This window comes from Tinamus guttatus, unplaced genomic scaffold, assembly GCF_059628265.1.
Source record: "Tinamus guttatus ecotype Peru unplaced genomic scaffold, ASM5962826v1 Tinamus_guttatus_pri_ptg000018l, whole genome shotgun sequence".
Lineage (NCBI taxonomy): Eukaryota > Metazoa > Chordata > Aves > Tinamiformes > Tinamidae > Tinamus > Tinamus guttatus.
In genome coordinates this window covers 1,633,528-1,655,559 of record NW_028288552.1, presented here as the reverse complement: position 1 = coordinate 1,655,559, position 22,032 = coordinate 1,633,528, and the positions used below count along the sequence as shown (strand labels likewise).

The 22,032-nt window shown below is 53.4% G+C and overlaps 1 protein-coding gene and 1 pseudogene across 1 annotated transcript; both read left to right on the top strand.

The window, feature by feature from the left end:
• The first annotated feature begins 178 nt into the window (after positions 1-178).
• Positions 179-1,840, top strand: LOC148596288 (ankyrin repeat domain-containing protein 26-like; annotated as a pseudogene).
• A 318-nt stretch (positions 1,841-2,158) lies between these two features.
• Positions 2,159-21,827, top strand: LOC148596287 (uncharacterized). The gene is given in 16 exon segments (XM_088524057.1): positions 2,159-2,353; positions 3,481-3,525; positions 6,604-6,796; positions 6,840-7,059; positions 7,700-7,814; positions 8,061-8,234; positions 8,328-8,434; positions 8,636-8,773; positions 11,268-11,352; positions 16,627-16,779; positions 18,632-18,804; positions 18,949-19,042; positions 20,085-20,197; positions 20,407-20,548; positions 21,293-21,619; positions 21,621-21,827. Coding segments are annotated over 16 exon segments (2,481 nt in total).
• Positions 21,828-22,032: the final 205 nt, after the last annotated feature.

Here is a 22,032-nt window from a genome sequence, read left to right as displayed (position 1 = left end):
ACCTGCTGGTGCCAGGGGGACAGAGGAAGCTGTTTCTCAGGCTCTTTTGCACTTTTTACTGAGCTGCGTATGTGCTTTCTCCTTCCTGTGTGCAAAGTGTGAGAGTGAAGGAAAGGCAGTGAAGAAGGGGGCAGAGAGGAAACAAGCAGCAGAAGCCCAGCTGGAGGAGGCAGTGAAGAAAAACATGGAGCTGCAGGAAGAATGCAGCAGGTATGGCTTTTTAGCATTTGTAAGAAATACCGGCTAAGCTGGGAGTCAAGGTTCCTTTAATTGACTCAGAGACTATGAGTACGTAACGGTTTGTGAGCAACCTCAAAGGGAATGCTTCTTGTGTTTTGGGGTTTTTTTTGTTTGTTTATTTATTTGTTTGTTTGTTTTTCCCATGGCTTTCCTATTTTACTCCCTAATTGGCTGTACAGGTCCAAGAGGCTTCTGGAGAAAGCTCTGAAGAAACTAAGGACCTATGAGAGGCGCGAGAGCGAGTCCCAGCTGAATCTACAGGCCAAGCTGAAGGACGCACCTTCTGGAGGGGGCAGCGAAGATGACATATTAAGAACAAAGGTGAGCTGTGGTTCGTTGTTTCTGTGTGTTTGTTTTGGAAAGCTGTCTCGTTTCTTCTCCTGACTTCTGTATTCACGTGCACGTTCACGTGGTGGCTGTGTTTGGAAATGAAGGGGCTTTCTTCTGATCCCTGGAAACGTCTAACTAATCATTCCGAAAGGGCAGGAGTGCCACGGTGCCAGGGTGGTGGTGTGGAAAAGGTGAATTTCTGAGGAGAGAGGAAACCGTTAGAGTAGCAGTTGACCTTTGGGGACTTCTGGAAACCTGATACTTCCTAAAAGTTCTTGGAAAGAAGCTACCGCTTGGTCCCAGAGCGAATAGGGCTTCTTTGTCCATGGCTTAGAAAGCTGCTTTCTGGAGGAGTGTTGAGAAAGTCAGGCAATGCCGACTGTGAGACAAGTCTGGAAGACCCCTGGCAGCCCCGCTGCATGCAAAACACCCCACGTGATGTGTGCTCCTGAGGAAAGGAGAAGGAGCCTAGCTCTGTGGATGTGTGATCTCCTGGGAGTGAAGCCTTTATTGGCTAGGGGAGTGCTGGAGGAGACCTGAGAAGGGCGGGAAACTTGAGGTGGTCTTTTGGGAAACCTTTAAAAGAGGTGCTGCTTTTGGCAGAGGAGCATGGCTTTCACTTGGTTTTAAAACGGAGCGAGCTGGTGACAAGCAGAGTCTCAGCGCACAGCCTGCAGGGTCTGCAAAGAACTGCGTATGCTTAAGGCTCTCTGTGTGTCCCTTGGCTGTGTGCAGGTGCAGGAACTTTGCAAGCGGCTCTCTGCAGAGCAGAGAAACTCAAGGCAGCTCAAGAAAGCAAACGAAGGTTTGCGGGAAGAGTTGGCTTGCATGCATGGGAGCCATGCACAGCTGCGGAAGAGGAAGCGGCAGCTGGAAGAAGAGGTGGCTGCCCTCCGGTGCCGTGTAGAGACCAGCACGCCAGACCTCAGCCACATCAAAGAGCACAAAAGAGAGACTGAAGAAAAGGCCGAGCGACAACTAAGGCAAAAACTACGGGAAGTCAGTCTCTTTCTGCAGGTAAAGGTACTTGGCACTGGCATGCACAGTCCATTTGTGCCTTTTCCTTCATCTCTTCTGTACCAGTGTCCTTCTCCACTGTGTCCAGCTTGTCCTGGTCAGGGCTGTGGGTTCATGGGCTCTTTATATCTGGAGGAGTCTGTTGAAGGCCGTGAGCTTGTGGAACGCTTGTCCTCAGCCATTCCGGGCATCACCATCTTTTTGCACATTAGTGCCTGGAGAATCAGGGAACAGCGTTAAGAGAAGGGACTAGCGTCTTGCCGAGAGAGAGGTGGCTTCTTAGTCCGAGCTTTGATTGGAAACCAAAATACATAAACGTTGTGCTAAGAGCAGGTTTCCACCAGTGAACAGAAAGCATTGCGTAACGTGGTGCCTCTGGCTGTGGCCGTGGATTCTTGAGGGCAGTGAGGAGGCGCCTGAGTAAGGCTGTGCTCTTCCAAGGGGGTGTGTGGAAACTGTCGCCGGGCATGGGGGGAAAGTTCTTCTTCCCTGGAGGCTGAAATGGCACCATCTGCTTCAGACACAGGCAGCCACCCAGGAGCAGGTGGAACAAGCTTCCCTGGTAGGACGAATGCAGCAGAGAATCAGGGATCTGGGAAATGAACTGGCTCTCAGCAGACGCCTGCAGCAAGGCAGAGTTATCGGAGGCCTTGCGGAAGCCGCTGCTGCCTACCCTCCTGAGCTGGGCAGCAGCCGCTCTTTGATGCTGAACGCAGCGGGCAATGCTTCCTGTGTGGCAGACAGAGTGGAAGCTCAAATGGCTGAGGTAAGGCATTGGACATGCACGCTGTGCTCGAATGAGCTGCCCACAGAGTATGAATGAGCAGGGTTCAGCTTTTAAGGGGAAAAGGAGCACGCATTCCTGCCCAGCTCCGGGACACCCAGTCTGCTAGTGCAAACAGCATTGGTGCCCCTCACAACTGGGCAAGCACAGTCCCCTGGATCGCCCTGAGAGACTCCACAAGGCAATGCTCAGAGCCTGCTGCATCCTCAGGATAGCTCTGGTCCGAGTGTGCCCCAGCCTTTGCAGTGTGTGTGGAGAGCACGTTCCTCACGGAATGGTGAGGTTTGGGGCCCGTGTGGCAAGAGTTGGACAAGAGGGCGAAGCATTCTTCACTGAATGCCATGATCCCTTCCCTGATTTGCACAGAGTGGAGGCAAGGGCAAGCTCTCCTCTTCCATCTTTTACAATCCTGGGAAGGATTCAGGCATCTCCAGTTGTGACTCAGTGCTGTGGTGCCTGCAGCGTAGCAAGGGTCCTGTTGAAAGGAGATGCCTGCGGGCTGTAGCTGTCCCCATGCCTGTAGTATTCTGAAGCTGAGCTGCTCGGCTTTGGGCATTGCCTTGTGGGAGTCTCAGAGGGTGATCCAGGTGACTGTCCTCAGGCACTCCTGTGGCTAAACAGCAAGTCAGCAGAGCTGCCATGAAAAAGGCTATCTAGAAGGTGGCTGCTGCAAGGAAAGCCAGCTCTTTCTGGCCTGAGTCCTTTGCTGCGGAGTAAATTAAAGAGAGTGTTGATTTGTAATGAGAAAAAAAGCAGGCATCACAAATCGGATTGCTCGCTGTGAACAGTGTAAATATGCAGCTTGTGGCCTTGGGACTAGACCTCTGGCCATGTGTGCTTATATCCTCCTTGTGCTTTTTGATGCCCTTCTGCAAAGCCAGAATGAGGGAAACGTGATGAGTGGCAATTGTGTTGTGATACAATTAATGGCACAGAGTAGTAGAGTAGTGGCAATGCTGTGTTTTGGTGGACAAAGAATTTCTCAGGATTGAGGGTGTTGTTTCCAGTTTGCATTTCATGTTACAGTTAGGTTTCAAAAGGCCGTATTTTGTACTACTAGAGGAATGTAACTGCTGAGGACTTAAGGGTATCCTGTGTTATACTTGCAGGTGCGTGAGGAATGGTCAAAAATGTCGCTGAAGAACGTGAGCGAGGTAATTGCAACCTGGAGATTTATGTGACACCTTCATGGTGATCCAAATACTGGTGGCACAGAATATTATGTGCCTGTCCTTAAAAAAGAGAAGAAACAGTGTATGTGCACATGCAAGGCCGCCCCCAGAGCCCCGAATAATCCCCTCTCCGGGGGGCTCTAGTCGGGCCTTTTCAGGGACGGGGCCTGTTTGCAAGCAGGTGGCCCCTGCTTTGCAATTCTTTGGGTTCCTGTTGGCTTCAATCAGCTGCCGAGTGGCCAGCTGTTGCTTTAGAGCCCCTTGCATTTGCTTGGGTGGACACAAGTGCCTTGGGTTGAATGTGTCTGCATTGTGAGCAGAGGTGCCTGTCTACTGGGATGAATGGGGTTGGTTCCTTTGGTTTGGGACTTGCTCCCTTTTGCTCCTGTAACACTAACAGAGGGCCTTTTGTTCCCCCTGCCGCGCGCGCCTTCCTCAGAAGTGGCTTTCTGGAGCGGGGACTGCCAAGAGAGGATATCCCGAGAGGAAGGAAGCCTGGGGAAACGTGCCCTCTAGCTCTTGGCGGAGTGGTGTGTAGATGACATCGAGCTGCATTCAAGTGAAGGTGTTCTGTTCCAATTCTGTATTTAATAAAGCTTGTAGGCTGGGACATCTCTGTTTTATTCCCGTCCCCTTCGTGACTTGGCCTGCCCTGCGCACGCGCCTGTTCCCTCTTCCTCCCGCTGCCTGTCCCTCTTACAGAATGGGAGCGGCGGGCTTGCTGCCAAGGGGGGAACCCTGGTAGGAGTCTGGCCGCTTGCTGGCAGCGTGCAGCCTGTGTCCTTTTCCTCAGGGGAGGTTGAAAGCTCCGCTGGGTTTTTAGACAGGGGCCTGGAGTTGGGGGCTCTGTTTGCCTCCTGCTGCCCTTCAGAGCGCTCCTGCGCTGCCAGGGGGAGGCCGCTCTCAAAGATGGCTGGCAGGTGCTGGCAATGGCGGAAGGCTCCTGAGGCCTGGCCCACAGCAGCTGTCCCCCTTGCCTAGGAGCCAGCCAAGAAGCACGATCAGGCGAGCCGCAAACGGTCGGCAGCAGCTCGAGGCCTGGCAAGCTGATGGAGCGCAGCCTCCCGGAAGCCCTTTCCAAAGATGAGAAGGAACAAGAAAGTGCGTGGGAGTAGTCGGCAGGGATTCCCAAAGGGGGAGGCAAAACCCTGCTGTTACATCCCAAAGGCCTTTACAAGAATCTTAGTTTACCTAAGAGTGGCTGGTCTTAATGCACTCGATAAGGAGAGGTTTGCTGAGTGACAACAGGACCCCAAACTCCGAAAGGAGTTCAAAGGCAGAAGAAGATGCATTAACGTCTGCCATAATGTGTTCTGAAAGGAAGTTTGGCTGCTTACCAGGCCATTTGAGGACTATGCAATCCCAGAGCACCTCACCTAGGCACATGTACATATCTATATTACTCTGGTGTTAATTTACTAATATATATGTATTTTATCTTAGTGTTGGCTTTTTTATTGCTTGGTGCAGTTTTGATTTTAAACATGTGGTGTACAAAAAGAGCTCCAAAATGGCCCAGTCTTCATAAAAATAAGCTAGTTTGAACTTTGAGAAGAAAGCTGGTCTGGACTGGCAGTGCTTGATGGCACATCCACTGTGAGGACGCAGCAAACCCTGCTGTGGTTTAGGAGGCACCTGTAGCCTTAAGCTAAGACCAAGAGCAATGTGGAGATGACAGCCTCCTGGTTGCTTCCAGTAATTCCAGAGAGATTTGGACATCTGTCAGGGTTTGGCTACAAAAATCTGGGAATGCTCAATGACTGTGTGAACAATACACTCACACTGCTAGCTGGCCTTCAAAGCTAAAGAGCTAATTTAGTAGTTAAAGAATGCAGTGTGCAGGATGTCCTAGCAATGTGTGCATAGCATGGACAAGTTCCAAAAAAAAAGTCCCGATTAGAAGAATCCCATTCATTTGGAACAGTAATGTACATTTGAATTTAAGGATGATTTCCAAGTAAGTGAGAAGCCAGTGCTTATCTGGTGGCCACTTCAATTACATCCCCAAGAGAAAGATCTCTATCCCCCACACCAGAGAGGCTTCCTCTTCCCCTGAGGGGGGAACATGGCTGCTCCCTCTGGAGTCCTCGTTTAGGAACTTGAGACACAGGCTTCGAGTTCCGTTGCACAGAGCCCAGTTTCTATCTCTAGCACTATGGCAGGTAATACTTACCGGCTAACCACACAGTATCAGCTTTATACATGGCTTGTAAGGCACTGTTGGACAGGAGCAGGCGCAATTAAAGACTTGCAACCTCACCGCAAAAAGAGAGGTGACCTTCCTCATCAGTGATAATGACAGCAGTCCCAGTACCTGTTCTGAGTGTCTTCTTGGTATATATGGACCACTAATAGCACCGTAATCAACAGCCAACTGCGCGCTCCTTTTATCAAATACAAGCTTTGCTATTTTTCCTCCTGCTAACATGTACACATGCAGAAGTGGAGGGAAAAAATCTTCATTCAAACATCTTATGGAAGTATTCCGCTGCTGTTCAGTAGCCTAAGAGCACCTCGGGCTAGCATCCCATCTCACGAACTTATTCCTGCCTCAGTCCTACAAGTAGTAAAATCCAGACTCATCATGAAGGGCATATATCAATATACAAACTAACACCTCCACCCTACTCATGCACTTCAAACATTTAATCGCAATCTATAGTATGAGCGTGGCTGGGGATTATTTTTATTATTATTTTTGGCTGGTTCTGCTTTTCTGCTCGATTCAGTTGAGTAAATACCGACAAGACGTAAATGGGGATTTTTGTGAAATGAAAGATGATTTTCTACTAATGATAATAACTGGCAGCGCTGGCAGATCTACCACAAGTAGCAGATTCACAATCATAGGAGAACATGAAAAAGATAGTTGAGCGACAACCAAGCTAACAGCGGCGGTGCTCTTTCTCGGGGAGCCGCAGCCCCTTGTGGGTGCGCTGCAGCCCCACGTCGAGGAGCCGCCTGTGGCGCGTGGCAGTGTCACCCCGCGGCGTCACCCCGCCGCCCTGTGACGCCCTCGCCGCGGCTGTTGCGCCTGGCGCCGTCGCCGCGCGGCCTCAGTGCTGCGGCCGCCAGTGCCGGAGCGACGGTCGGCGCGTGCCTCGCTGGGAGCCTCGCTGCGTCCCGGCCCTCGGAGCGCGCCTCTGCTCCCGGCGCGGGGGCTCCGAGCCCGCGACCCCCGCTCCCGCAGCCCGCCGGGGCTCAGCCCCGCCGCAGCTGTCCCGGCCGCGGCCCCTGCTCGGGGCTCGGCTCCTCTGCCCCGCCCGCCCGAGGCGGGGCCGTCTCTCTCTGGCCGTGTCCGCGTCCCCGCCGCAGCATGAAGCGCTTCCTGGCGCTCTTCGGCAAGGGGCGGGGGGCGGCGGCGCCCGGCGGCGCTTCCCTGGCCTGCGTGGGCGCTCGCTACGAGCTTCGCGAGGAGGAGCTGAGCGAGCTGCACCGCGCGGCCGCCCGCGGAGACCTGGCTGCGCTGCGGCGGCTGCCGACACGCGGCCTCGACGGGCGCGACAAGGCCAAGCGGTGAGGGGGGCGGCGCCGGCCGGGGCTTTGCCGGCTCTTCGCGAGGGCCTGGCCGGGCGTGGAGGGCGCGTGTGCTCGAGGCTGCTGCGGGGAAGGCCGGGTGGCAGGCCCTGCCCCAGCAGCACCGCCCGAGGCTGCTGTGCTGCTCTTGGAAAGCCCGTGTCCCCGGCGTGCGGCACTCTGTTGCCACGCAAGCGGTGCTGGCGCAAGCCGCAGGGCGCCTTGGCGAAGGCTGGAGGTGGCCAACCAAGCCTGGGTGGTCCTTGCTGGGCAGCGTGGGTGGTGCTGTTGGAGGCAGTGGGCGGTTGCGCGGGCAGAGGGATGGAGGGCAGCCGCTTGCGCCCGGCAGCGTGGGGCTGCGTGGGCAGACCGCTGTGCCTGGGCGCAGGAGCCCCTTTGCAGGGAAGCGGGTGCGGAGCTGCGGGAAGCGGGTGCTGCGTGGGGTGGGGGTGACTTTTCCTAGCCCCTCCCTCTGGGCTTGGGGTGTGCAGCTGCTGCCGTTGCTGCCGGAATGGGCGACTCTTTCTAAGCTGCTCTTGTGGCTGCGGACAGCGGTGGCCCTAGGCCCGGGACAGAGGCAGGAGCGGTGTGTGCAGCTCGGCGCGTGTGTGCGTGTTAATGGAATGTGTTGCCTTTGTAGGACACCCCTGCATCTCGCTTGCGCTAATGGGCACTCGGAGATCGTGTCCTATTTAGTGGAGAAGAAGTGCAAGCTGGATGCACGGGACGGCTACAAGAGATCTCCACTGATGAAGGTACGTGGAGCACGGGAGAGCTGTTGAGGGAGGGCTTCCAAGCTGCACCCAGAGCGCTGCGTCTCTGGGGTGATGCGTGATGTTGGGACAGGTGGAGACTGTGTTGCGATTGGCGCAGAATGGGCCCACGTTGCCTCCTCTGGGAAGGCCGGGGTTGCTTTGTGCGGTTGGCCGGCTGTGGGAGCGCTGAGGGAGGGAAACGTAGTTGCTGGGAAGGCTTCCTTTTCTTTGCCGTGTTGCTTGCAGGCAGTGCAGTGCCAGCAAGAAGAATGCGTGGCCATTCTGCTGGCGCATGGTGCCAACCCTAATCTTGCCGACGTTACCGGCAACACTGCCCTTCACCTGGCTGTCCTTGCTCGTAACACCTCTCTAGCAGGGCAGCTAGTGGAGCACAGCGCCCTTCTCGAGGCTAAGGATAAGGTAAGTGTAGAATGTGGGTGAGGCTGCTCTCGGAAAGAGAGAGTGGCTTTCCCTGGCTGTTTGGTTCTGACTGGGGGCGCTTTATGCTTGCAGATGGGCTGCACGCCCCTTGCCCTTGCCGTGTCGGGTGGTCACGGCGAGATGGTGGAGTTCCTGCTTGGCAAAGGAGCTGATGTGAACGCTCGAGACCAGTCTGCCAGGTGAAGGGCTTGTCCGAAGAGCGTGTCCGGAGGCCCCGTTCCTTCCGAGTTGTGCTGTGCTTCCATGTAGCTGCCTTTGCTTTGCTTCTGCCTGTGGGAAAGGGGGAAGCAATTGTTGTGGGAGCAAAGAGGGCTGAAAGGCATGCGAGTGAAATGTCTGCGTTGGCTCCGAGCTTTCCTCTCCTCTTTTGGATGCTCTAGGACCCCTTTAATGCGGGCTGCTTCGACTGGGAACAGGAGCATCCTAGACACTCTTCTTCGCCATGGTGCTGATCTTTCCCAGAAAGATGTTGCTGGGTGGACGGCGGAGGAGTATGCTAGGACTTTTCTGCATGCTCGGTAAGTGCTTTAGGTGACGTTAGAGTTGCTGAGGTGTGTGAATGTGCGTGTTGGCTTATGGACGCTCTTGTTAAGAGCAGCAAGGTTTAATGATGTGTGGAGACGTCTGTGGAAGCTGGGCAAAAGGGCATGTTCTGGAACATGTAGTGTCAAGTGTGAACCGGGAGGTTTTCCTTGACTCCACCCCGACTGCTCGGTCAGGTTTCAAGTTGGTGGTGCTGAGCTGAGCTGTGAGCAATAGCGAGCCTGAAAAGTGTGCTTTGGGCAAGTGGAGTGTATACGAGGCCCTCCCCAGAGCAGCGCATGAGACCAAATGCAGAGGTCCTTTCTTCTGCCGCTTCCCCTCGCCCTGGGCCTGTAGCAAGGGGAGCAGGAAGGGCGGGTGTGCGTGGGTATGTGTAACTAGCCCGTGTGTGTCAGCTTGCCAGATGGCTCTGAATAGGCGTAGCGTGGAGAAGCAGTGGCTCGTTGTGTCCTAGAAGAGCCGTGTACAAGGATGCCGTTGGTTTTGGTGACAGTCCTTCCTTTCTTCCTGTCTGCAGCGTTAGTGAAGAGCTGGCAGAGTGCGCGCAGAGGGCGCGTGCAGGCGGCCCAGTAGGCATGGCAGGACTCAGCTCGCCTCCCGGAGCAGGAGCTGCTGCCTCTGCATCGGGCGCCTGTGCTGCGGCCAGCGGAGGTAGGATCCTTAAGCGTGGAGGAACTGCTGGGGCTCTGCGTGTGCGTGTGCGTGTGCGTGTGGTGCGAGTAGTTGAGCACTTCATTAGCTTCCTATCCCGTCAGCGCCCCGCAGCGTTTGCTAACTGTGTGCTCCCAACGCGCGTTTGTCCCATGCTAGTATTTTGTTGAGGAAGCTTAGAAGGGAAATGTAAGGGCAGTGTTGATTTTCTTTGCTAATGTCCTTTGAGGGGAAGGGGGTTAGAATTCAGTAGGGTGCGAGAAGTCAAGGGCAGGTTGGGGCCTGCTTTTGTCCCTGCTGTCTTGTGTGACTGTTCCCCTGCAGCGTGGCCTGCAGAAGTGCCTGTGTTAGGTGCTTGTGGGCCGTGTTGACTTCTGAAGGTCTGACATGCTAAGAATTAATCGTGTCAATTAATGTTTTCACAGTGGGAGAGGAGCTTTCCCGTGAATGCTTTGTATGGTGAGGCTTGAACAAGCGCTTTCCCCCAATCCTTTCCCCTGCCTCAGAAGAGGAGAGCCTGGAGAGAGACACAGTCCTTCTTGTCTTAACTTTTCAAGCGTTCAAGATACTGATGACGAGGAGAGCGAGGACAACTCCGTTCCTGCCTCCGAATTAGAAAGACGCCATTTAGCTGCCAAGGTGAAGTGGCCCAAGAGGCAGAATTTCTGTGGAATGAGTGAGTGGTTTGGAGGGCTGAGCTGTGTGGATTTGAGCGAAAGGGCGCTTGCAGTGCGGTGGCTTTGCTCCTGCAAAGCGGTCTCCTGCCTGGCCCCCTTCCTGCTGCTGTGAGCTACTTCCTCCAAGTCTGGTAGCCGTGGCAGAGCACGCAGCAGTCTGGTGGTCGGGGGCAGAAGAGCACTAGGTGACAAGAGAAATGACCGCACGGTCTTGATGTGCGTGAGATTTCTAGAGAATGAAAGCTGATGAGCTCCTAGATTACCTGTTCCTTTGTCCTGCAGACCTTGCTGTCGGTTTCCAGGAACAAAGGGGTGGTAGAATTGTGACTGATGTGGGAGAAAGGCATTTATTGTTCAAAGTGGGCTGAGGTGCTTCATCCCCTGGCTCTCCTGTCCTCCTTGTGAGGTTCCTCAAGTGTGCTCAGCAGGGAGCTCCTGTAGCCGGTGTCTTTGTCTCCTGGCACATGGGAATGGCATTCCAGGCTCACGTGCGCCTGATCTCCCGCTGCCTGTTTCCCCTCTGATGATGTCTCTTTATTTTTGCTGTTTCTCCTGCAGAAGAGGTGTTTGGCACTGGGACTGTGCAGCGATTCTGAGGATTCCAAGGATGATGCTGGAAGGCACCCTGCAGTGCTGGAGATGCAGGCAAGATTTCCTTCTTCTCCTGGTTGCCCTCTTGTCAGTGAGCTTTGAGAGGGTGTCGCAGATGCCGTCTGCGAGGAGCTACTGCAGCACAGGGAGATGTGCTAGTGGGTTGAAGAGTGCCCGTGAGGAAAGGGAGGGAAGCTGGACTAAGGCTGTCGGAGAAGCAGGCAGCTGTTGCTTGTCCTGGGTGAAAAGAAGGGGCAGATGGGGAGTGTGCTCGTGCGTGTCACCGTGTTGTTGAAGCTGGAGTCAGAGTGTGTCTAGGCCATGCTTGTGAGGGGCAGAGCAGCATGTCTGTGGTGCTGGCTATTGCTGTCTGCCCAAAGGCATTCCTGTGGAAAACCTGCAGGCCTTTCTTTGCAGCAGACAAGAGAGAACTCTCCTGTGTAGTTACCCAGGGAAATGAAGCATTTTGCAAAGTGTGAATTGCCGCTGCAGAAGATGCTTCTTTCTGTTCTTTGCAACACTTTTTTTTTTTTTTCCTGACCTCTCTTAGGAAGCATCATCTGAAAAGGATGGAGAGGAAGGTGCTGGTGGTCCTCAGGATAAAGATGCTGCAGGATCAGTGGCTGGTGAGAAAGGTGAGTTAGTAAACACGGGTCCCGCTGTGTGTTTGCTCGCTGGGGCTTTCCTGATGGAGGAGAGCAGCAGAGTGAAAGAAGCACTCATGGTGTGCCATTCCTTCTTTCCCTTGTAGATGTTTCCTTGGCAGCGGGAGCGGAGCAGGAGAAAGACGGAGACTCCCTCTTGGATTCTGAGGTGCTTTCTGTTGGTTTTTGTTGTTGCAGAGGAGGGGGGGAAAGGGTGTGTGTGCTCCTGCATATTTGAATGTAGGTGAATGTAGGCTCAGCCTGTGTCCAGGCTGCACTTCTGAGAGTCTCTGTTGAAGAGGAACAGCATGTCTGTGAGACTGGGTATTGCTGTGCACAGAAACATCCTCCTAAGGGAGGAGTGCAGGCCTTGTAAAAGAAAAGTGAGAACGTTTTTCCCTGTACAGGTACAGGGAATAGAAGTACTTTGCACGGTGTCCTTTCCTGTGCAACGGGTGCTTCTTTCTGTTCCTTCCAACTCTTTTGGCTGGCCTCTTTCAGGAGGAATCACCTGCACGGGATGGGGAGGAAGCAGCAGGTGGTCCTCAAGTTGCAAATGCTGCAGCAGCCCTCCCTGTCAGTAGAGGTGAGTTCAGAAGCGTTGAGCCCCTGTGTTTGTTTGCTCCTTGGTCTGAGTCAGTGAATGCCGGTGATGAGCTGCTGCTGAGATGGGAAAGCCCCAATTCTGCCCTTGCCAGCAAATGCCAGGGCAGAGGGGAAGGTCAAGTGAGGAAGATGTTTTGTGGAAGTGCTGGAGTGCAAGGAGTGTTATTTCGTGGTGACTTTCTGCCTGTGTGAGGATGTGGGAGGAAGGGTGAGAACACAGTGGTGCGGTTCAGAGTGAGGATGCTCTTGAATGACGCTGCTTTTTCTTCTTTTTTTAAACACTCTAGTAACAGCATTATCTGTCCCTTGGCTGTGGGTGTTGCCTGATGGAGGAGAGCAGCAGAGTGAGAGAAGCACTCATGGTGTGCCCTTCCTTATTTCCCTTGCAGATGTTCCATCGGCAGCAGGAGCGGAGCCGGAGGAGGACAACGATTCTCCCTGGGATTCTGAGGTGCTTTCAGCGGGGGGGCCACAGTGGGTTCCGCGTGGGGGGATCTTCTCAGGAGGTTGCTCTGGGTGTGGGCCCTGCACCGAGGAGGCTCTGCTCCTTCTTTGGCTGCTTCTGCCATACGTTTGTTCCAGTGAACTGGAGCAGCTTTAGCTGTGTGCAAGCTGCTCCACGAGGCTTGTGAGGAAGCAGGGTCTGGGAATGTCCGAGCTCTCATAGCAAGTGGCCCTTGCATGGGATTTGTAGTGCAATACTCAAAGGGTCCAGATTCTGGCTCTGCAAGAGTTTGGTGGGGTTGCTGTTTCTTTGCCAAAGTATCCATGAAAAGGACAGTGTATGGAATCCTGCAGCCAAGTAAGAAGCCCAACAGCAATAACGTGGGTTTTGACTTGGAGCGCTGTTTGGGGTAAAAAAGTGCAAGGGAGGAAAGAGGCGGAGTTGGACTAAGGTTACTGAAAAGCAGGCAACTGTTGGTTTTCATTGGTGCAAAGGAGAGGGGAAAGGGTGTGTGTGCCCCTGGGTATTTGAACGTGGGTGAAGGCAGGCTGAGACTGTGCGCAGGCTGCGCTTGTGAGGGTCTCTTCAGAAGCAGAAGAGCACATATGTGACATTGGGTACTGCTGTCTACTCAAACGTCTTCTCAAGGGAGGAGTTGCAGGCCTCAAAGAAAGGAAGTCAGACCATTTTTCCCTGTGTGGGTAGAGAGAAGTAGTTTGCAGGGTGTCCATTGCCTGCACAGGGAGTGCTTCTTTCTGTTCTTTGCAACTGTTTTGGCTGGCCTCTTTCAGGACGAAGCACCTGCAAGGGATGGAGAGGAGGCCGCTGATGGTCCTCAGGATACAAACGCTGCAGGAGCCCCGGCTTGTGTGCGAGGTGAGTTGAAGGGCACGTTGAAGGCCACGTCTTGTTTGGTGGCTGTGAGGGCCAGTGCATGGAAACGGTGCCGTGCTTGTGAGATGGGGCAGCCCCGATTCTGCCCTTGCCACCAAAGGAGAGGGCGGAGGGCACGTCAGCTGAGGGAGGCGTTTTGTGGTAGTGCTGGAGTGCAAGGAGCACTGTTTCTTGGTGACTCGCTGCGCACGTGGGGATATTTTGTGTAGTGCTTTGAGGACCCCTCCGTTGCGATGCGAATGGACTGTGGGTGCCAGACTCTGGAGCGCGAGTTTGGGAGAGCAGCTGCCCGCACGGCTCCCTCCTCCAGGACTCCGGCCTTGCAGAGCCGCGTTTGGGTGCTCGCTGCCCCTCTGTTGGCTGTTGGTTGTAGCTGTGTGAGCTGTCCTGCTGGGCTTGGGCGACTTCTGCTGCAGAGAAGGGCAGGGGAAGGGGTGAGAACACAGTGGTGCGGCTGAGCGTGAGGATGCTCTTGAATGACGCTGCTTTTTCTTCTTTTTTTGAAGACTCTAGTAACAGCATTATCTGTCCCTTGGCTGTGGGTGTTGCCTGACGGAGGAGAGCAGCAGAGTGAAAGAAACACTCATGGTGTGCCCTTCCTTATTTCCCTTGCAGATGTTTCCTTGGCAGCGGGAGCGGAGCAGGAGAAAGACGGAGACTCCCTCTTGGATTCTGAGGTGCTTTCTGTTGGTTTTTGTTGTTGCAGAGGAGCGGGGGAAAGGGTGTGTGTGCTCCTGCATATTTGAATGTAGGTGAATGTAGGCTCAGCCTGTGTCCAGGCTGCACTTCTGAGAGTCTCTGTTGAAGAGGAACAGCATGTCTGTGAGACTGGGTATTGCTGTGCACAGAAACATCCTCCTAAGGGAGGAGTGCAGGCCTTGTAAAAGAAAAGTGAGAACGTTTTTCCCTGTACAGGTACAGGGAATAGAAGTACTTTGCACGGTGCCCTTTCCTGTGCAACGGGTGCTTCTTTCTGTTCCTTCCAACTCTTTTGGCTGGCCTCTTTCAGGAGGAATCACCTGCACGGGATGGGGAGGAAGCAGCAGGTGGTCCTCAAGTTGCAAATGCTGCAGCAGCCCTCCCTGTCAGTAGAGGTGAGTTCAGAAGTGTTGAGCCCCTGTGTTTGTTTGCTCCTTGGTCTGAGTCAGTGAATGCTGGTGATGAGCTGCTGCTGAGATGGGAAAGCCCCAATTCTGCCCTTGCCAGCAAATGCCAGGGCAGAGGGGAAGGTCAAGTGAGGAAGATGTTTTGTGGAAGTGCTGGAGTGCAAGGAGTGTTATTTCATGGTGACTTCCTGCCTGTGTGAGCATGTGGGAGGAAGGGTGAGAACACAGTGGTGCGGTTCAGAGTGAGGATGCTCTTGAATGACGCTGCTTTTTCTTCTTTTTTTAAACACTCTAGTAACAGCATTATCTGTCCCTTGGCTGTGGGTGTTGCCTGATGGAGGAGAGCAGCAGAGTGAGAGAAGCACTCATGGTGTGCCCTTCCTTATTTCCCTTGCAGATGTTCCATCGGCAGCAGGAGCGGAGCCGGAGGAGGACAACGATTCTCCCTGGGATTCTGAGGTGCTTTCAGCGGGGGGCACAGTGGGTTCCCCGTGGGGGGATCTTCTCAGGAGGTTGCTCTGGGTGTGGGCCCTGCACCGAGGAGGCTCTGCTCCTTCTTTGGCTGCTTCTGCCATACGTTTGTTCCAGTGAACTGGAACAGCTTTAGCTGTGTGCAAGCTGCTCCACGGGGCTTGTGAGGAAGCAGGGTCTGGGAATGTCTGAGCTCTCATAGCAAGTGCCTTATTAGAAATGCATAGTGCGTGCTCCAAGCTTTTTCTTCCTATGTGTGTAACTATTTCATTAGGATAGTATTGGAGAGCTGGGTGAGGAGCTTGCTGATGCTCCTAAAAAGCAGTCGCCAGCAGAAGCCTTGCTGGAAGCTGCCCCACGTTCCTGCCGGGACCTGGAGGAAGAGCAAGGGCAGCTGCAGAAGGAGTTGGCCAGGGTTAAAGGCAAGGTAGGCAAATGCCATAACAACAATAATGAGCGTAACAGGGCTGTTCTTCCTCTGTAAATGATGAGAAGGACAAGGCAGCATTCTGAGCACAGGTACAAGTGAGATGTGATGAAGTCAGTAGTTCCGCACTGCCGTAACCCATGAGGGCGGTGGAGCCTTGAGCGCAACGACGTGCTCTTCTTCATGTGCTGTGCTGTGCAGGGCAGTGTAGTTTGAGAGCTGCAGAAAGCGCTCTTTTCCCTTGTCAGTCGGAGCTGTCTGCTTGTAGAAAATCAGGATGGGGACAGGAGAGGCCAATAGGAAAGAGGGTGAAGCACCAGAGTTTGGGAGATTTGACTTGGGAGTCAAAGCAGTGTGTAAGATGCTGAAGATGAAGCTGACTCCCATGGTTCCTGGTTTGACAGTTGCAGGAATCGGAAGAGCGGCGTCTCCAGTCTGAGCGGTCTGTTGAGGAGTTGAAGAGAGCCCTGGCAGAGAAGCAAAGAGAATCAATGGCTGCTCCCCAGCAAGAGCAAGAACGTGGCACACTGCTCTTCACCATAAAGCTCTTGAGGGAAAAAGTTGGACGGTGAGGAAGTGCCAGAGTGAAGCAAGGCTTTGCTTTGTGGGCTGGTGTAAAGGCAACGGGATTACCTTGCTGCATCCCAGCAAGGGAATGTGGGACTTGGAGGGAGGCTTTTGCTTGAGATGTTGTTAGTTCACAGTGTGGAGTGGGTATGTGTGCTCTGTGGGGTTCCCATACTGAGCCCTATGTTTCCTTTGAAGGCTTGAGTTTGAAAAAACAGGGCTGGAGGTGACAGCGCGCCATGAGACTGCCAGGGTGGAAGCTCTTCAGAAAGAGCTGCGCAGCTCTGCCTCTGTAAGCGACTCCTGACCTTTCCTTTTCATGAGCTCCTGAGCCTACTTGTGTGTGTGTGTGTGGACAGTTAGAGAAGAGATTGCGTGGCCTTGGAGTGTGCTGTGGAAGGGGAAGTGTCTGCCTGCAAATGGACACGGTGCACAAGTGTGCACTGTGCTGCTCTGCAGAGTGTTTGCCTCATTCTGTGTGTGTGAAAAGGCCTGGTCCAAGTGTGGCTCTCGGGTGGAGAGAGACTTTTGTCCAGAGTCTGACAATGGCTGGAAGGGAATGAAGGCGGGGGTAGGAGTGAGGGGTAGGGAGATGCCTGAGAAAGGTCTGGGTGATGGGAGAAGGGGAAGAAACATAGTAGTCCTTTGGGGAGCTACTTCTCGGAAGAGTCGTGTAATGTAACAGGAAAAGCAAAAGCACAGTGCACGGTGCAAGGCTTTTCCTGCGATGCGTGTCCTTATTCCATCAGGGCAGGGTCAGGGAGCTGGAGCAGGAGCTCGCCGATGCCCGCAGAAAGCAGGCGCTGTCCGAAGCCTCGCTGGAAGCTGCCACGCGTGCTTGCCGGGAGCTGGAGGAGGAGAAAATGCAGTTGCAAAAGGAGTTGGCCAGGGTTAAAGGCAAGGTAGGCAAAGGCTGTGACTAGCCCGAGGACCCTGACAACCCTGTTTTCCCCTGTAACCAATGAACAAGCAGCAGGATGGGAGAGGCCAGTATGAAAGAGGATGAAGCAACAGGGTTTTTCAGAGGTGACCTGCGAGTGAAAGCAGGTGCCTTGAGTGTGTGAAGAGGAAGCTGACTAGCGTGGGTCCTGGTTTGACAGTTGCAGGAGCTGGAAGAGCAGCTTCTCCAGTCTGAGCGGTGTGTTCAGGATTTGAAGAGAGCCCTGGCAGAAAAGCAAAGGGAAGCATTGGCTTTGTCTCAGCAACTGCAAGAATGCAAGAAGGCCTGCTTGGAAATGGAGAGCCTAAAAGTGCTGAAAGACAAAGTGAAAGGTAAGGAGTTGGCATAGTGAAGCAAGGCTGTGCTTTGTGGGAGGGTGTAAAGGCAACGGGGTTAGCTTGCTGCTTGAGAGCAAGCAAATCTGGGATTTGGAGGGAGGTGTTTGCTTGAGATACCGTCAGTTCACAGTTTGGAGTGGGTGTCTGTGCTCCGCTGGGTTCCCATACTGAGACCTATGTTTCCTTTGAAGGCTTGAACTTGAGAATGGGAGGCTGGAAGGCAGAGCTCACCAACAGACAGCTAAAATCGAAGCTCTTCAGAAAGAGCTGCACAGCTTTGCCTCTGTAAGCTACTCCTGCCCTTTCATTTTCACAGGATCTAATATGAAGCCCTGGGTTTGTGGATTAGAGTCATGTGTGCAGTTCAATAACAGCACGTGCATCTGAGCAGATTGCTGGCATTTTCTTAAACACAGATGCACGTGGATGTCTGCAGTCTGTGTTTATGTGCTGTTCCAAGGAGAACAGTACTTGGCCATTTTGAACTCATAGGAAGCCACGAGCTTAAAGATGAGCTGGCAAAGCTTAGCTGTTGGCAGCAGACAGAGAGCAGACATCAGCTGTGCAGAGGCACAGTGGTGTGGACAAAATAAGTTATGTTTAGGTTCACTCTGAAGCCTGAAGCAGCTCTGTAATGTAACAGGAAAGAAGAGAAAGCGGAACCTGTGGTCCAAGCCTTTTCTTCCTATGCATGTAACTATGTCCACAGGACACGGCCAGACAGCTGGAGCAGGAGCTTGCTGAGGCTCGTCGAAAGCAGCTGATGTCAGAAGCCTCTCTGGAAGCTGCCACACGTGGTTGCAAGGACCTGGAGGAAGAGAAAGGGCAGTTGCTAAAAGAGTTGGACAGGCTTAAGGGCAAGGTAGGCAAAAACAGTAACTACCTTAATGAGCCTGACAATGTTGTTTTTCCCTGGCAAATGATGAACAAGCAGAGGGCAGTATTCTGAGAACAGGTGCCAGGGGGACGTGAGCAAGTCAGTCATTGCGGCCTGTCATAACCCACGAAGTGGGTGAAAGCTGGAACCAAATGACCTGCTCTTCCTCCTCCACCGGGCAGGGTGCTGTAGTGTGAGAGCTGCAGAAAGCAGCATCCCTCCTGGATAGGTGGGGCTTTGCATGGTCCACGTGAAGCAGCATCTCAGGCAGGTGCTCTGAATGGTCGCGCTGGCTGAGCCTGCACTGGGCCTCACGTCCACAGCGGAGATTGAAGGGCCTCAAAGTGACTCACTTGCCTAGTGCAATAGCCCTGGTGCCTAAGTTTGGCAAGGTCTTTGCTGTGCACTCCCTGTGGAAGGAAGCGGATTGGTGTTGGGGCGGTTTTGGGGACTGCTTGTAGGAAGACAAGATGGGGATGGAAGAGGCTAGCAGGAGAGAGGGCAAGGCAAGAGGATTTGGGAGAGATGACTTGGGAGTCAAAGCACTTGGCTTGTCTGTATGTAAATGCAGCTGAGTAGCATGGGTGCTGGTTTGACAGTTGCAGGAGTCGGAAGAGCAGCGCCTTCAGAGTGAGCATTGTGTTGAGGAGTTGCAGGCGGCCCTGTCAGAAAAGGAGAGGGAAGCAATGGCTTCTTCCAAGCAACTGCAAGAGCTTGTGGAAGCCTCCTTGGAAAGAGCTAGCCTAAAGCAGCTGGAAGAACGAGTGGGACGGTAAGGAACTGCCCCGGTGAAGCAAGGCTTTGCCTGCCGGGGTGGTGTAAAAGCAAGAGGAAGAGCTGGCTGCATGGCAGCAAGCCCATCCAGAATTTGGAGGGCCGTTATTTCACAGTGCTGTCTCCCTGTGTTTCCTTCAAGGCTTGAGCTTGAAAAGGTGAGGCTGGAAGGGAGAAGCGACCAACACACGGCTCGAATTGAAGCCCTGCAGAAAGAGCTGCACAGCTCTGCCACTGTAAGCTCCTCCTCAGCTTTCTTCTTCATGAGCTCCTGAGCCTAGCTGTGTGTGTATGTGGGGACATTCTGGGAAGAGATTTTCCTGGGGAGCCCAGGGGGACATCATTTCTGGCAGTCCGCAGGGGATCGGCTCTGCTTTGTCCCTCTCCAAGGCCTTCTGGTGTTGAGAGGTTCCCTGGCTACTGTGCGGCCTGAGCAGCGTGCGAGGAGAGGCTTTGACACTCATGTGCTGCTTTGACCGCCTGCTGCTTTTTAGCTGTCCTGGTGCTTAAGCCCTCAGGCAGTAGCACTTGTTGCTGCCCTAAGGGCGAGTTAGCTCGCGGAATTGCTTTGGTGCCAAGCAAAGCCCGAAGCGGCATCCTCAGGCTGTGACAAGGGAGACTTCATTGCCAAACCTCTGACACCTTCCCTGTTTACTGACTGTGGATTCCTTGGCTCGAAGGTGTCAATCCATAAAGGAATGGCACAGGCGTAGGCAGTGTTGTGTGCTTGGGCCAAGTTAGGAGACAAGCCCTTAATGAAGCAGAACTGCTCCAGGGCTCAAACTGGGGGTCGATTGTAAAGGAGTAGTGAGATGGAGAAATGTTGGTGGCATTTTGCTTCGCTAATACCCCTTGAATGAGGTGCAAGCGTGAGTCCGGGAAGCATCAGTGTGGCTTTTTTGTTCCTTAGGTTCATAAGAGCCTGGAAGATCTGCTCTCTGCCTTACAGACAAGACACGTGCCTCTGAAAGAAGACAAATATCAGCAGGTACATGAAGGGTTGCTCTGACTTCCCTCTTCCAGTCGATGATTTTCTTTCCTTTTGGGTGCGTGCAGGCAGCTACACTGTTCACGAACTCTGTAACCTTGAACGCCCAGGACTGTTGCCTAGTGATGGCGGCTGATTCCCCTGAAGCTCGAACTTAAGCTCTGCTGTCCACTGATGTGGATAGCTAAGTACCACCTGCTGGTGCCAGGGGGACAGAGGAAGCTGTTTCTCAGGCTCTTTTGCACTTTTTACTGAGCTGCGTATGTGCTTTCTCCTTCCTGTGTGCAAAGTGTGAGAGTGAAGGAAAGGCAGTGAAGAAGGGGGCAGAGAGGAAACAAGCAGCGGAAGCCCAGCTGGAGGAGGCAGTGAAGAAAAACATGGAACTGCAGGAAGAATGCAGCAGGTATGGCTTTTTAGCATTTGTAAGAAATACCGGCTAAGCTGGGAGTCAAGGTTCCTTTAATTGACTCAGAGACTATGAGTACGTAACGGTTTGTGAGCAACCTCAAAGGGAATGCTTCTTGTGTTTTGGGGTTTTTTTTGTTTGTTTATTTATTTGTTTGTTTGTTTTTCCCATGGCTTTCCTATTTTACTCCCTAATTGGCTGTACAGGTCCAAGAGGCTTCTGGAGAAAGCTCTGAAGAAACTAAGGACCTATGAGAGGCGCGAGAGCGAGTCCCAGCTGAATCTACAGGCCAAGCTGAAGGACGCACCTTCTGGAGGGGGCAGCGAAGATGACATATTAAGAACAAAGGTGAGCTGTGCTTCGTTGTTTCTGTGTGTTTGTTTTGGAAAGCTGTCTCGTTTCTTCTGCTGACTTCTGTATTCACGTGCACGTTCACGTGGTGGCTGTGTTTGGAAATGAAGGGGCTTTCTTCTGATCCCTGGAAACGTCTAACTAATCATTCCGAAAGGGCAGGAGTGCCACGGTGCCAGGGTGGTGGTGTGGAAAAGGTGAATTTCTGAGGAGAGAGGAAACCGTTAGAGTAGCAGTTGACCTTTGGGGACTTCTGGAAACCTGATACTTCCTAAAAGTTCTTGGAAAGAAGCTACCGCTTGGTCCCAGAGCGAATAGGGCTTCTTTGTCCATGGCTTAGAAAGCTGCTTTCTGGAGGAGTGTTGAGAAAGTCAGGCAATGCTGACTGTGAGACAAGTCTGGAAGACCCCTGGCAGCCCCGCTGCATGCAAAACACCCCACGTGATGTGTGCTCCTGAGGAAAGGAGAAGGAGCCTAGCTCTGTGGATGTGTGATCTCCTGGGAGTGAAGCCTTTATTGGCTAGGGGAGTGCTGGAGGAGACCTGAGAAGGGCGGGAAACTTGAGGTGGTCTTTTGGGAAACCTTTAAAAGAGGTGCTGCTTTTGGCAGAGGAGCATGGCTTTCACTTGGTTTTAAAACGGAGCGAGCTGGTGACAAGCAGAGTCTCAGCGCACAGCCTGCAGGGTCTGCAAAGAACTGCGTATGCTTAAGGCTCTCTGTGTGTCCCTTGGCTGTGTGCAGGTGCAGGAACTTTGCAAGCGGCTCTCTGCAGAGCAGAGAAACTCAAGGCAGCTCAAGAAAGCAAACGAAGGTTTGCGGGAAGAGTTGGCTTGCATGCATGGGAGCCATGCACAGCTGCGGAAGAGGAAGCGGCAGCTGGAAGAAGAGGTGGCTGCCCTCCGGTGCCGTGTAGAGACCAGCACGCCAGACCTCAGCCACATCAAAGAGCACAAAAGAGAGACTGAAGAAAAGGCCGAGCGACAACTAAGGCAAAAACTACGGGAAGTCAGTCTCTTTCTGCAGGTAAAGGTACTTGGCACTGGCATGCACAGTCCATTTGTGCCTTTTCCTTCATCTCTTCTGTACCAGTGTCCTTCTCCACTGTGTCCAGCTTGTCCTGGTCAGGGCTGTGGGTTCATGGGCTCTTTATATCTGGAGGAGTCTGTTGAAGGCCGTGAGCTTGTGGAACGCTTGTCCTCAGTCATTCCGGGCATCACCATCTTTTTGCACATTAGTGCCTGGAGAATCAGGGAACAGCGTTAAGAGAAGGGACTAGCGTCTTGCCGAGAGAGAGGTGGCTTCTTAGTCCGAGCTTTGATTGGAAACCAAAATACATAAACGTTGTGCTAAGAGCAGGTTTCCACCAGTGAACAGAAAGCATTGCGTAACGTGGTGCCTCTGGCTGTGGCCGTGGATTCTTGAGGGCAGTGAGGAGGCGCCTGAGTAAGGCTGTGCTCTTCCAAGGGGGTGTGTGGAAACTG